This window comes from Gallus gallus, chromosome 2, assembly GCF_016699485.2.
Source record: "Gallus gallus isolate bGalGal1 chromosome 2, bGalGal1.mat.broiler.GRCg7b, whole genome shotgun sequence".
In the NCBI taxonomy this organism is placed as follows: domain Eukaryota; kingdom Metazoa; phylum Chordata; class Aves; order Galliformes; family Phasianidae; genus Gallus; species Gallus gallus.
The window spans coordinates 104,073,027-104,087,816 of record NC_052533.1 but is presented as its reverse complement, the minus strand read 5'-3'; the positions used below and the strand labels follow the sequence as shown (position 1 = coordinate 104,087,816).

The following is a 14,790-nucleotide window of genomic DNA, read 5'->3' as shown; positions in this document are numbered from 1 at the left end:
TAGGCAAGCGTATGAACAGTTTATTATTTTTCAATTCTAACAGTTGGCAGTGGAACAGCTATGCATGCCTTTGAAAATTATCATTATCTGCTATCTGTTCTCATTCTTAAATATAGCAAGTTAGAGTTGGCATTTACTGCAAGCACACAACCTCTCATGGAGCTTATAATAACATTTATTAATCACTACTGTTGCATTCACTTCAGGAAATGTATCTGAATGAGAATGGAAAGTGGAGAGGGGAAGCAAATAACAGAATTTTACCTATTTAGATTTATTTTTCACCTTCAGAATTTCCATTGTTTTTCCCCGGGTCTTTTTTTTTCCCCCTTCTGTTTGGGGCTGTATTTCCCCCAATTCTTCTTTTGCCTCATCTTGCTGAGAGGAAGCCCCTTTCAACTGACTCCCACGGTGCACATTGTCCTTTTAGGGTGTTTCCTGAGTTTTCTCTGAATAGTTCTGCCCATCTTTCTATGAAGGCTTCTAATCCTTTGAAAAATCCTTCAATAGTGGTTCCTACAACTGCATTTACAGTTTCTGAGGCTGAAATACAGTCCTTTTCTGGTATCTCCTCAGGTTATTCTCTGAGGTTGGTCCTGCATCACAGGTGGGCTGTTTCAAATGGAATGAAATCATGCCACCCACCTTTCAGTCTTACCTCTTCCATCCTGGCCTAGTGGAACCAAAGCACCTTCCATTGGCTCTGGATGACAGACTTAATTCAGTAAGCTGAACTCTCCCTCTGAAGAGTTGGGCTAATTTTAGTAGCTTTAGTTTGAAATTCTGGTTGTTAAGAGTCTTTGTACTGTAGTGTCCTCTGAAACGGACTGCTAAACTAGGATTACATAGCATAGGAAGTCATGAGGTACTTCTGCCTTCTCCTGAATTTTCTCTGTATTGGGGTACCCCAGACCAGTCACAGTTTTGGGGGACTGTCTTCTGTATCACGAAATACTCCAGATCAGCACTGATGAATTTTAGACCTTTGATTGCTTTGTTCCTATCTCTGCTGAGCCCAGTATTGTGTGCTTTATTTCTCTGTAGCCCGTATTTTTCATTTTCATCTTCTAAAGTTACTTTTAAGGTCAAAAAATTCAAATAGTTTGTAGGTCTGTGGCTCTAGAGTAGCATTTGTAAGTCGCCAATGTCATCCCCTCTTTTAGCACCAGCACTACCTTCTGTTATTATACATCAACCACACACCTGAATTCTTTCCACCCTAGAGCAGAAGGGATAGATCTCTAGGCGCACGTGTTTCTTCTGTTTTAATAATGAAATATTAAATAACAAAAATTAGGTGATATGAGAAAAACGGATCAGGCCAAACTGGAAGAATTGTTATCCTTTTTCAAGTCTGAAAACATCGACACATACTCTCTTAGATGTACAGGTTTTTCATGGCTCTCTTCTTTTATTGCTTTCACCGGTACAAAAATCATTTTACTCCATTAAGTGAAAGCAAATGTCTGCTGGTCAGTGGCTTGTGGCAGTACCCAATGGCCTTACCCCCCAGATTAGTTTTGCTCATAGGAAATTAATACGTGTCAAGATAGGCTAACTTTTCTTCAAACTGACAGTTTTTTTTGTAGGCTTTATGTCAAACTGGAATTCAAGTCGTGTTTGATGCATTACCACTTCTTACATTATTCCTCTGAATTGTTAACAGCTTTATTTCATTTGTTCTGTGAACTTTCCTATCTCCGAAACTCACGCTTAGGGTCTGCTAGTCCACAAATCAACTTTCCAGTAAATGTTTAATCACTTTATGGCAGAAGTATCTTTCTCTGTGTGTTTCCAAAAAAGTTAGACCTATGAAATCAGACAGTCTGTGTATGGGTGTCCACCTGGCTATCTGATGTTTACCATGGGATAGTTAAAAACATATTGACCGATATCCTCCCTTTCAGAAACACAAAGAAACAGGCAGTTTATTGATGTTCCGGTGCTGCAGGCTTGCCTGCAGAAAGGAGGCAAAAGTGTACAAGCCATAGTAAACACAATAGAATTCACTCAAGAAGAGAGAACAGGAATAGTTAAGATGCAAGAATGTCTTCAGTCGACTTGCATGATAATTTGGAGAATTTGACTGCAGAACACAGACCTGAGCTTTGCTGTTCCTGCAGCTCGTGGATTTCATGGAAGCTGACGACACTAGAAGAAATGTTTGGGACGAAAGTCTCATCTTCTTACATTCTTTGCAGGGTCACTAGTTGATGTTTAGTTAGTTGGTGACATTAATGTTGATGTTTAAATAAGTCAGATGGAATAAGCTTTGAAAGCACTTATTTTTGCGCTATTGGCTGTGACTGCAGCTAGCTGAGGTTCTGTATGGCAAACACTTTATCTGCATGCAGTCCAATGCTTGCTGCTTCCATGACCTATCTCTAGGCATCAGGATGAGGAACTTTTTGGAGGGAGGTCAGCTGTCACTCTACCCTATCCAAACCCACTAATGTCACCTATACAGGAGCCTTAATTTGGTTCCCTACTACCAGAACTGGCTGTGTAGTCACTGGGGGGCATGGACTCCAGCACACAGCAGTTCACCAGCAGTTGGATCAGCTGTCCTCAGTTGGCTCAGTTTAGAAAGCTGTTAGCAGCACTGTAATTCAACCAGTGCTGTCATGGAGGGTAAAGGTAGTAGCCATAGAGTACGCTGACCACCCCTGCTGGGAATATCAGCATCCCTCTGTGTCTTGAAAGATTTGGTATAAGCTATTTGTTTTTGTAGGAAGACCTGCTGTGCACTGCCAGGTACGTATGTATTCCAGTAATTAGCCCAGCCTGTTGCTAAACTAGATGTATTGATCAAGTGGTTCAAAATAGGGTTTGTAGTACTTAGGGCACCTTGCGTGTAGTACTTAGGGCACACCACTGTCTGTGCCACTGTTGGAATGTGATAGGGCTCAGCTGTCCTATGGCTGCATTTTAAGGTCTGCTTTTTTCCGTGTTTGCAGGATTTCATGCTCCCACCTCCAGAGACACAGAGGAAAGCGACGCAGAGCGGGCATATTCCTCCTGGACTTGGTAGGCAGGAGGTGGCCATCATGAGCAGCCGGCAGTGGCAGGGTAAGGCGGACCCTTTTGGTGCAGTGGCTGTCTCCTTGGTGAGTGGACTGTCTGACCAGCAGAAGATCAGCAAGCCACCCTTCAGCCAGTTCAAAGAGGTGTATTTACCACCTGTGTTGCACCCTTTGAACAAGACTTTGGTTACGGGTGACCAGTGGAAAGATGTCGATAGCATCCAGGAAAGGCGCAGGTCCTTCCTATATGAGTTCTGCAAGAAATACAACAGCATGAAGAAGTTGAGAACTCACCTGGTGCACATAGTGTCAAGAATTTATGTGGAGGACAGGCACAAGGTCCTGTACTGCGAGGTGCCAAAAGTAGGCTGCTCCAATTGGAAAAGGGTCCTCATGGTGCTCAATGGACTTGCCACTTCAGTTCGCAATATTTCCCATGATGATGTGCACTATGGAAAGCACCTAAGGAAACTGGACAGTTATGACCTAAAAGGAATATACACACGTTTGAACACATACACCAAGGCTATATTTGTACGTGATCCTTTGGAAAGACTGGTATCTGCCTTCAGGGATAAGTTTGAACATCCAAATAGCTATTACCATCCAGTGTTTGGGAAGGCAATAATTAAGAAGTACAGACATAATGCAAATAAGGAGGCATTGGAAACAGGATCAGGAGTTAAGTTCAAGGAGTTTATCCAGTATCTGTTAGATTCCCATCGTCCAGTAGGAATGGACATTCACTGGGAGCAAGTCAGTAAGCTCTGCTATCCCTGCCTCATCAACTATGATTTTATAGGAAAGTTTGAAACTCTGGAAGAAGACGCCAATTACTTTTTGCAGCTGGTAGGTGCTCCAGCTGAGCTAAAGTTTCCTAGATTCAAAGACAGACATTCCTCTGATGAGAGAACAAGTGCAGAAGTAGTGAGGCAATACTTAAAGGAATTGTCGAAGGAGGAGAGGCAGCTGACCTACGACTTCTATTACTTGGATTATTTAATGTTCAATTATACATCACCAACTGTATAGCACCGGGATAGCTTCAGGCTTCTATTAGATATTTATCATGTTGGGATTCAGAACAACTACTTTGATACTACCCCTGAAAGGAGACAAAGTAGCTGCTAAGTGGAGCTGTGTTGACTTAGTGCAGGTGACATAAAGTTATAAGAAAATGCACCAAAAATGCAGTAAAATGCCTGAAAAAGCTGCTTTTACCACTGTTGTGGAAGAGGTAGCTCAGCCAGATGTTACATTAGCTTACCTAAAGTTCTTTTAATGGTTTAAGAAAAAATCATTCAGAGTAGCATGATTCCTTTTGGTGTGTCTGCTTCATAAATTTATTTTGAAACTATTTTTGAATGTATTTTTTACTTTCTGTCTCTTATTAATAAAGAAGCATTGACTAATTTTCTAAAGATGTTTGCAGCATTCTCAGTTGTATGAGTTGATGGTTTGATTACCATTAGACTGCAGCTGCTTTTAGACATGAGTGTTTTACATTGGAGGATGGTCATGAGTACAAATGCATAACACTGCAAATGACACAGCAACTCAGATGTTTAGCAGAATAAGTTCAGGTAAGCCTGCAACCTGAAGTCACAGTCCACTACCCTGTTTTGACTGGTGTACTATAGATGACGCATGACCCTCCTTTTTAGAGAACTGATGTGTGTGTTAAAATTAACATTTTAATTTTACACTGGAGTCAACCAAATGATGAATACTCTGGTACTGGTATTTAAGATAGTCTTCATATTTAGTGATAAGGCAAAGTCTTAAGAGTGGTGGGTATGGGACATGACAGTGTCTGTATCAAGAAGCAATTTCATTGCAACTGCTGTGATTGCTCTTGGTCTGCCAGTGTCCGATCATCAGCCCAGGCCCTGGCAAGTTGTTGCGCAAATAGGGCCAGGATGTCCTAGGAGGAGAAGAAATCTCTACAAAATGGATAGAGGGAAATCAGGGGACAAGCAAGTGAAATGTCCTTTTCCTTTGTTCCCAAAAACTGTTCATGACCAGAGCTGTTGCTGTCCTTTCCTTCATCTTGTGCATATATATGGCATCATTCCTTCCATAGGAGTAATTGTGGGTTCCTGTGACCCACAGGGAGATAGACCATTTTCCTCACATATCCTATTTGCTTGTTTCTCCCTTAGTTTTCTCCTCAGAAGAGGAGAAAATCTGTTGACTCTACGGTGCTAGTGCATAGCCCAGCAGGCTCTTCTCATCTCTTCTTAAGGCAGGATGAACTGCTCTGAGAAGAAGAGATAAGAACATACTGGGCAGCCAAAGGCAGAGATGGTACCAGATGGGGCTACTGGCACCTGTGGCAAAGCCAACCCATTCCCTGGGCTGTGGAACAAAGACAGGAATGAAAAAGCCCGCAAGCCATCATCAGCAGGAGGCTTGGACGGGTGCAGATGTTCAACTCCAACAGGGAGGTACATGGATGCCTTAGGGAAGTGAGTACAGTCCTACTTTGTGAGCCATCATCGTGCCTAGATAGACCATGGGTGTTAACACCAGAAGTGTTTGGGATGGGACTTTCCAGATTCCTTTCTTCAGGTAAGTGCCTCAAATTCTGGTTGTTTCTCTCTTGCCATTGAAGTGAGTTCTTCCAGGTCATCAGGGAAGTTGAATAAAAAATGAATGTACACCAACTTTTGATTTCCATATATTTGCTTTGTCTTGTCTGCTGTAGGTATTTGTTAATTAATTACTAATTTACAGACAGAAAAGGAAAGGCTTATATACCAATTTGTTCCCCAAACCGTATGCAAATGAAAAGTTTAGCATGCTAATAAAGAGTGGAGATGAATTAATGCATGTTTTGAATTATTTCTTTAATACAGAGAAATACATTACAAGGCTCAAGCTCTTTGGAGACTTAATGTTGAGCTTGCTTCAGTGACACGCTTTCAGCCTATCTGACCAGAGAATGAAAGAGATTTGGGGGTGGAGAGGGATGTAATTGTATTGAAAAAGCTGTACAGTCTCATAAGATTTCATCTGCTAGCTGTTCTCAGATAAAGCCATTGTTAGAGTCGAGAGGGTGAAAGAAGTTATTAGCAAACGTTTGGTTTCTGCAAATGAGAGGGAAAATGACACTGATTTGCATGCATCCATGGACATAGGCACCAGGTCCCTGGGCTGTCATCTTGAAAATCTGGTATGGTTTGCATTTGTGATTTAAAAAGGGAGGACGCTACTTAAGGCTTTTGAAGTGTGTATGGGCACAGAAGTGTAATTGTTTTAGCTGCACTGTTGTTCTATGGCTCTAGTGAAAGTAATTCAACTTCTTTGTATGCTCAACTTCAAATTTCATAGCCCCTAACTGCACTTAAAAATTCATTTTTTGAAAATCTAACCCCGACTTTTGCAAAGAAGAGCCTCTCCACAGTCATCTTCAGTGACCTAAGGGATTCGGATGATCTCAGTAGCAGAATCTAGATTGTACTTTGCCTCATTAACCACATTTTGAAAATCACCAGCCTGCTTTGCCAGGAATTAAGTTACATGATTTAAAATTAACATAAGAGTTTAGCATAATTGAAGTGGGACTGTGATATCTGACTTGTGGGATCATACGAGACGAAGGCATAATTTGCAGCGTAAAAGATAACCTCTATTTTTAAAAGTAAATTTTAAAAGGTCGAAGTGTGAGACTGAGTTGTAGCTTAACTTGTATTTTGTGAGAGCGTGAGGCAAAAAACAAAAGCTGAAGGTCATCCACTGTAACTACATAAAATCCCATCTCCACTACTATGCACAGATGTTTTACTCAGAAAAACAATGTATGCAGAGGAAGAATGAGATTACACTCGACAACATTCAGTGCAATTGCACATATAGTAAACAACCTGTTTTATGGAACTCTATTATAGTAAATGCTTTTTAGTTACAAACGTCTCTTCATTTGAAGATCTTGAAGGTCTTTGGTTATGCAGATGAGTTGTAAGGATAAACTGTGTCCTGTAAAGCCATTAGAGTGAGTCTGTGGCAGGGCTCAAGTGGGAGGAGAGCACTCCATTGGCTGTTTGGTCTGTTCTGAACATCACCATTGTGTTTCCCTTTTGAAGCAAAAATTTGGGGAAGATAATATTCCATATTTGCTTTTCTTCTCGAGTGAATCAGTATTGATTTGAAAATAAACTGGATTTCATAGATGTACCTTCTTTTTTTCTTGTTATTTTTGCCCAAATAGTGTAACCGTGTCTCTCCATGTAGGGTTAGGCTTGCAGAGCCGTCATTCCCTTCTCTTCCAGAGCTGAGCTGTTGCTCACTGGCAGTCAGAGGTGTGCAGAGAAAGTGCAATCAAATACGGCCCAGCCCCCTGAAATGTCCTCTGGTGCAACTCCCCCAAAAGGCTGAAATTATTGGAGCTACTCTTGCCTCAGGCTGGTCTATCTCAGTGATGGGTCATTGGAGATCACCACTTTAATTTTAAATGTAGTTTAAATTTAAATGAAAATTATAATATGACACTTTTCAGAAGTCTGGGAGGAAAATATTTTAATAGAGCTCTGTATTGTGTATGTGGGTTATATATAAAAGTCTTTGTTGTACATGCCTTCAGGCTAGCAATGCATCAGATAACTATTTTTAACTGTTATGTTAAAACCAGTTTATCAGCCATGTAACCTGCTGTGATGCTTTCAGAACTAAATGAATCTGGCTTTGGAACCTGATGTCTGAAATCAAGCCATAAATTGTTACACTTCATAAAAAATACAGATGTACTTGTCCTGTATCTAGAAATTCATTTGTAGTCCAGAGGCAAGGGCAGGGACACGAAGTAATAGCAAATGTAACTGACTCAGCAAGGGAAAGCTACCCATAGCCCCAGATGCAGGCAACTGATCTGCTGTCTGAAACATTAGTCTGGGGAACAGGAGGGTCAGGTGGAGACCTTGTCGCTCTCTACAGTTACCTGAAAGGAGGTTGTAGTGAGGTGGGGGGGTTAGCCTCTTCTTCCAATTAACAGCAATAGAATCATAGAATCATAGAATCATAGAATCATAGAATCGCTAAGGTTGGAAAAGACCCACAGGATCATCCAGTCCAACCATTCGCCCTTCACCAATGGTTTTCACTAAACCATGTCCCTCAACACAACGTCCAAACGCTCTTTGAACACCACCAGGCTCGGTGACTCCACCACCTCTCTGGGCAGCCCATTCCAGTGCCTGACCAGCCTTTCAGAGAAGTAGTATTTCCTAACAGCCAGCCTGAACCTTCCCTGGCGCAGCTTGAAGCCATTCCCTCTAGTCCTAGAATGTGAGGTAATGTCCTGAAATTGCTTCAGGGGAGGTTCGGGTTGGGTATTAGGAACAATTTCTTCTCAGTAAGAGTGGTGAGGCAGTGGCTCACATTGCTCAGGGAGGTGGTACAGTCACTGTCCTCTGAGGTGTTCACAAACTGTGTGGATGTGGTGCTGAGGGACGTGGTCAGTGGGCATGGTGGGGATGGGTTGATTGTTGGACTACGTGATCTTCCAACCTTAATGATTCTGTGATCGTATGATTCTATTTGGTTTATTGAGAATGCTTTCAGTGAAATTAGGTGTTCATAAAAGTATCTGACTGAGGAGAGAATGGCTAAGCTCTTTACTCCGGAGCTAGTTGCAGGGATTTCCATAGATAGCTGAGATGTAGCTCTGCTTATGGCTACAGTATCAGATGTGGACTTCAGGCACCTGGATTTTGCTCTAATCCCTGTAACTTCACAGGCTTGTTGAGCAACATGTCCTGCTCTCTGCCTCAGTTTCCCCATTGGCAAAATAGGCCTGTAAATGGATGATAATTATACCACATGCTTTCTGCTAAAGGCTTTGTACTCTGCGCATAAATAGCTATGATTTGAAGTAAGGTCTTAGTATGGAACTTATCTCATAGGATGTTCATGGCCTTTCTTTATATTTTATTTCCAACTGAATGGAAGAAGCCAGGGACTTCCCAGTTTTGTTCCAGCCAAGAACTGCACCATTCAGCTCTGTTCTGTGCAGTTGGCAGCCTTAAGAATGCAAGCTCTGTTTCAAAACACTGTGCATCTGTCAAGCCTGTCCAGGCATTGCCTCAGCATAAAACCAGTGCCAGGTTGTCTGACCAGGGGAAAGTGCCCCTCCGGTTCCTTTGTACAGATGAGAGCAGACAGAGACAGGCTGAGAATCTTGCTTTCGCATTGTATTCCGAGCCCAGTTTTGGTGCCACGGGTCTAAATAAAACGATGCTCAACTTGGACACTCTGCAGAAGCAGGAGGGAGATCCAAGTGACATTAATGGGTTCCACTCATGAAGGCAAACTCCTGCCTTCTCTGAGACAGCACAGCTGCATCACCTGGTGCTCAGGTCCACATTCCTCCAGCTCCTCCTGAGGTCCTGGCAACCCTTGAGATAACTCCACTTTCCCTGCTCTCAGGATGTAGCTCCAACTAACAGCCAGTTTCCTGATGGCTGTATGGAGGCTAATGATAAGATGGAGGCTGCACTGGTACAGAGTATGTATATTCATCTTTATTAAATAGAGATGTGATTAAAAAACCTGATGGAGAAGAAACAACCTCCTTTCCTTACTAAAGAGACAAAAAAAAATAAAATAAAATAAAATAAAATACAACCAACCAAACAAACAAACAAATAAAAAACAGAAACTATCATTACTTATATATATATGCATATAATTATGTTTGTATATGTCACTGTTGTTTCCTTTTCTCTGCCTTCTCACAATTTCCTGCCTTCTTAAGTATGTCAGCACAAATGGGTGCAACCAATTGCTGATTCTCTCTCAGCTGTCAAGTGTCAGCCAGCTCCAGCCCAGCACATCTATGTTATTGTGGCACCGAGGCTGCACTAATCAGCCTGCCTGAGAGTATGGTACTGTCAGGCACCATCTGTGCATACATAGTTGTCTTGGCCTTTTCATGTAGAAATTCCTCCTACTTTCTCAAATTCCTTTCTTTATGAAAGTAGCCACACACATAGACAGATCTTTAACGTTTGGGAATGAGTTATCATTCATCTGAGAAACACAATGTTCAGAGAGCTGAGTTCTGCAACTAAAAACTTCCCTTCCTACAAACTTGCATGCATACATGTATTAATGCATGTGTGTTTTTTTATAAATGCTCAAATATGTACATGAATGTTTAGTCAAATGCTGCTCACTGATGGTAGTGGGAGCTACTTAGCTTAAGTCTTGATTTTGACCCAGAAGATCTTAAGTTTGTACTAACAGAGATGCTCTCTACTGAAAGAGTTCTCATCTATTGGCTCAAGATGTGCTGTCAGAATCATAGAATCATAAATTCATTAAGGTTGGAAAAGATCTCTAGGAACATCCAGTTCAATTGTCAGCCCATCAGCACCATGCCCACTAGCTCATGTCCCTAAGAACTTAATTAACTCTATTCTTATCTCGGATTGTAGCAGGAAAGTATCACAGTAGTGCTGCATATGCAACAGTATTGTATGTTATGTGGGCATAGTGAGTGCAACTGCACCTGATTCTTGTCATGGGTCAGATTCTGGGGAGAAGTCCTTTGGTGGGGGACTTGGGAGAAGGGGAATTAGACAGTATCTGCATCTCTGCCTTCAGGAGCATTATGGAGTTACCACCTATAATGCACTCCAAGCAACAGACACCAGCTGTCACCTTTTCTGTGACTTCTGCTATTGTTTAAAAAAAAAAAGGGAGAGACAAAGTAAAGGGACAGAAGGATAACCTCCAGTGAAAAGGGGAGATGTTAATTGTGGCTGGAGGTGTCAGAGCACAGTAAGGAATTGCTGCCATACTACTGTATCTCTGATGAAAATACCCTAAGACTGCAGCACAACAAAAGCTCAGCTCCAAGGGAAGATGGCATTTCCAGAAATCACCATGAAATACAAGCACAGAACTGAGGTTGGGCAAAACTGTTGTGCCTCAGCCATGCTGCCAGCAGGTGTTCTGTTTCTTCCTGGATCTTTGTGGCTGCCTTCAGATAAGTGTCCAGAGTGGGTCCAGGGTCCTGCACCACCTGTGCACACAGAGGCTTCTAATGGAGGTGTTGCTACCAGGAAGCAGTAGAGGCTGCTTTGCCAAACCATATCTTTCAGAGTAAGCCGTGGAAAAGGAAGGGGAAAAACTCAGGACATTCTGAAAGATCCTTTTTAGCATTTTCAGTTTTTCTTTTTTTTTTTTTTCCCCCTATTTTTTTTTCTCCTCCTGCAAGCTCTAAGGCATTTCTTTAATTTATTGCAATTTACCAAAGGAAAACAAGCTCTCCCACTGACATCTTTATGGCTGAAATCTGTTCTCTGTTCTGTCTTGGTTGCAAAACTGGGCACACACTGAATGGGAGAAGTGAGAGAAGCTGGGAACTCGTTATGTAAAATCTACAGTAACCAAGCTTTTCTAGTGCTATTATGCCCTGACCCCTTATTTTGGAGCAGTAACAAAACCACTGAGACTGCACAATTAGAGGGTTTCCCAGGCTCTTTTTTCTTTTTTTCTTTTCCCTTCTTTCTTTTTTTTTTTTTTCCTCCTTTCTGGCCTCATCAAAAACCCAAGGAAACCCGTGATGTGCCCAAACTTCTGACATGGTCAAGGACTTTCAGGATCTGCCACACAGAAAGGAAAAGTGGGGATGTATCTCTATTTTATTTATTATCTATTTAGAACGGTCTCCTGTCTACAAATTCCCTGCTCTCAATCACTGAATAAATCTCTGACATATTTTCTAGTGGAATTTTTGATCTGCTTGGTATTTGGGCTACACTATGATCCCTATTGCCTTACTTTCAATATGTTTTCAGCATAAGTTCTTCATTTTTTCCAACTAATAACACTCACGTGTAACTCAAGTGATTATTCTCCCCTCTAAGATCTGGTATTTTTCCATTTCAGCATCCTCACTTGAATAAGAGATAAAAGAGCTTTCTTGGCTGCAGGCTATATGCATTTTCTAACTCTTCACAATGTTGGAAACTGAGTCATCTACAATTTCACAGTGACACTATCAGTACTTTGAGACAATGCAGTCGGGATCAGGATGAGCCGAACTTTTTAAGGATGCATTACAAGTATCAGAAACTGGACAGCAAAAATTGCATAGTGAGACTGTGTGGAAGTGCCTTTTGTGTCTTTATGCTCAGTGTACAAGTCAAAGCCATGTTCCAAGAGCCCATTCTACAAACTCCAGCCTGCAGAACTGAGGAATGGGATGTGTGGCTGTCTGTCCCCTTTTCACCCCTAGAAAGTACAGCACAGGAGTCTCACCAATGCCAGTGCTGATGAGGCGTGTAGCTGAAAAGAATCCCTTTCACTGGTGTGTTGGTTCTGCTGTGATGCTGGAAGAACAATCTGCTCGGGTCAGTTAAGCATGGTGAAACTGAAAATCCGATGGGTATTGGAGATGATAAGCTTAAACAAAAAGGAACACATGAAACCATAAATGGGAAATTTCCCTTTCTCTGAATGCATTCTTGTAAAAGTGCATCTATTTTTAACAGATATTTTTGGTGTGTATCCTTGAAAAGGTAGGATTAACCATATCTGCCTCCTTTTTTAACACTGATTTAATACAATAGATACCTTCACCAGAACAATTGTCTCCTCAAAACTCACCCAAGTCCACTGTAAGCAGTTTGTAGCAGGACTATAAAGGCTACTCAAAGTATGGATGCAGGAAAAGAGCAGGCTGATGATTCTGGAGAAGTAAGCCTTGCGGACCTGTGTCAGACTAGTTGCTCTGTATTAATGTCTGCAAAAAAGTCAACAAAATATTTATTATCCCCAAAGTCTACTGGAAAAAAAAAAATTGATATATTTTTTAACTATTCTCACAGCTCACTGCTTTTTTTCCTCAGTTGGCTTCGCAAAAGAGCAGCTTGTTCTTCTCTAGGTGCCCACAGAAGGCGGTAATGAAGGTGAAACTGGAAAACATTGCTTAGAAAGAAACGTGAATTTCTTTCAAAGAAACACAAGGAAGGCCCCTTTGTGCTTGATTTAATCCAGCTTTTGTAGACTGCATCCACCACTCTCCCCCAGCCAGGAAACATGCAAATATTGGAGTAGAGATATGGGTCTCAAAAGTTTCCTATGGCTGCATGTGCTGCCAGAATACATTCAGCAGCTGAAGGCAGGATATTTTTAAGTGATCAATTTTCATATGTTGGCCATCCATCTATCCATCCATCCATCCATCCATCCATCCATCCATTCATCCATCCATCCACCCATCCATTCAGAGTCTCTAAACTGATATCAGTAAAGCTTTGGGGAGCAGCAAGAAGTATTTGTTGTTTTCTTTTTTTTGTATATTGCTGAGCTGTATCCCTATTGTCTTTGTTGGTAGTCAAACCAAATACAAGAATCGTCAAAAGCAGTACAGCTTTCATCATAAAAGAGATTGAATAATTCCTGTTGCCATTCCTGAGTTTTAAAACCTTTCTACTAGTCCGATCAAAATGCAGCATCTGTATCACAAGTTATTAGGATTCACCTCCTTTTTTTTTCAAGCTGTAAATGTATAAAACTGTCAAAAATGAAACTAATGTTCTACAAAAGCTTTCAAGAAGAACATGCTGTCAGATTTTCTTCAGAAGCTTATGGGTAAAAGAGCTTGAACTTGTAAATATTCATGGTCAGACCCTGCTACTCACTTTGTTCAGTGAAAGAGGAACCTTTGCATGGAGAAAAGATCAACATCTTCACTTGGCCCAAAGGGTAGCTTTTAGAAGATATTAGTGTTGAAAGGGAAGGAAAAAAATATATGAAATACTTAGTATTAAGAAGACAGTTGCTATTAGAATCTACAAAGACAGCCTGAATGATCTGAAGCAAACTTGTCTTTTTCTGGATTTGCTGCATCAACCCATTCATGGCATGTAATATCAGCGGGTGTATAGAACCGATGAATATCATAGAATCATAGAATGACCGGGGTTGAAAAGGACCATAACTATCACCAAGTTTCAACCCCCCTGCTATGTGCAGGGTCGCCAACCACCAGACCAGGCTGCCCAGAGCCACATCCAGCCTGGCCTTGAATGCCTCCAGGGATGGGGCATCCACAACCTCCTTGGGCAACCTGTTCCAGTGCATCATCACCCTCTGGGTGAAAAACTTCCTCCTAATATCTAACCTACACCTCCCCTGTCTCAGTTTAAAACCATTTCCCCTTGTTCCCCTTGTAAACACTCATTCCCCCTCCTGTTTATATGCTCCCTTCAAGTACTGGAGTATGAAGCTGTATGTATGTGTAGTACATATGTGTAGTACATACGTGTAAGTACTGGAATACAAAGCTATATGTATATTTTATATATTATCATTACATTACATATGGCAGATAGCTTGGACAAAGAGCAAATTCCTAGCATTGGGACACATGTCAACTATCTAATGCCACTGAGACTCAGCTTCGCCTCCCAAAAAAGCCAACACAGGACAGACTTCAATTTTAAAATTACACAACAGTTGACAGTGGTTGCTGCACTGAACAGTGTATTTGTGTGTTTCTAGAGGCTTTACCACAATACTAAGTGACATTTGTTTAAAACATTACTGCCGAACATTAGCCATGGAGCATTAAATGGGTGAACACATGGGTAACAGATCTCTGGAAGTACTTAATGGACCAGTAATGGTAGCTGTTGGCAGGGACCTGAAGGATTGCTGTAGGGCCTTGTGTGCTTCAGGGGGTTCCTCAGGAAGTAAATCTGAAGGTAAATATAGAAAAATTGCCAATATAGTTTGAACATGCCTTAATTAGTAGGCT

The 14,790-nt window shown here is 41.4% G+C and overlaps 1 protein-coding gene across 9 annotated transcripts in view; it reads left to right on the top strand.

Moving 5' to 3' along the window:
• Nucleotides 1-4,444, top strand: part of CHST9 (carbohydrate sulfotransferase 9) — an 86,828-nt gene extending 82,384 nt beyond the window's left edge. For all 9 annotated transcript variants that reach the window (XM_015278002.4, XM_015278001.4, XM_004939814.5 and 6 more), the window contains one exon: nucleotides 2,958-4,444. In XM_015278002.4, coding sequence (XP_015133488.1) covers nucleotides 2,958-4,055 — 1,098 coding nt within the window. In that variant the 3' untranslated portion in view covers nucleotides 4,056-4,444. The remainder of the gene's footprint in view (nucleotides 1-2,957) is intronic.
• Nucleotides 4,445-14,790: the final 10,346 nt, after the last annotated feature.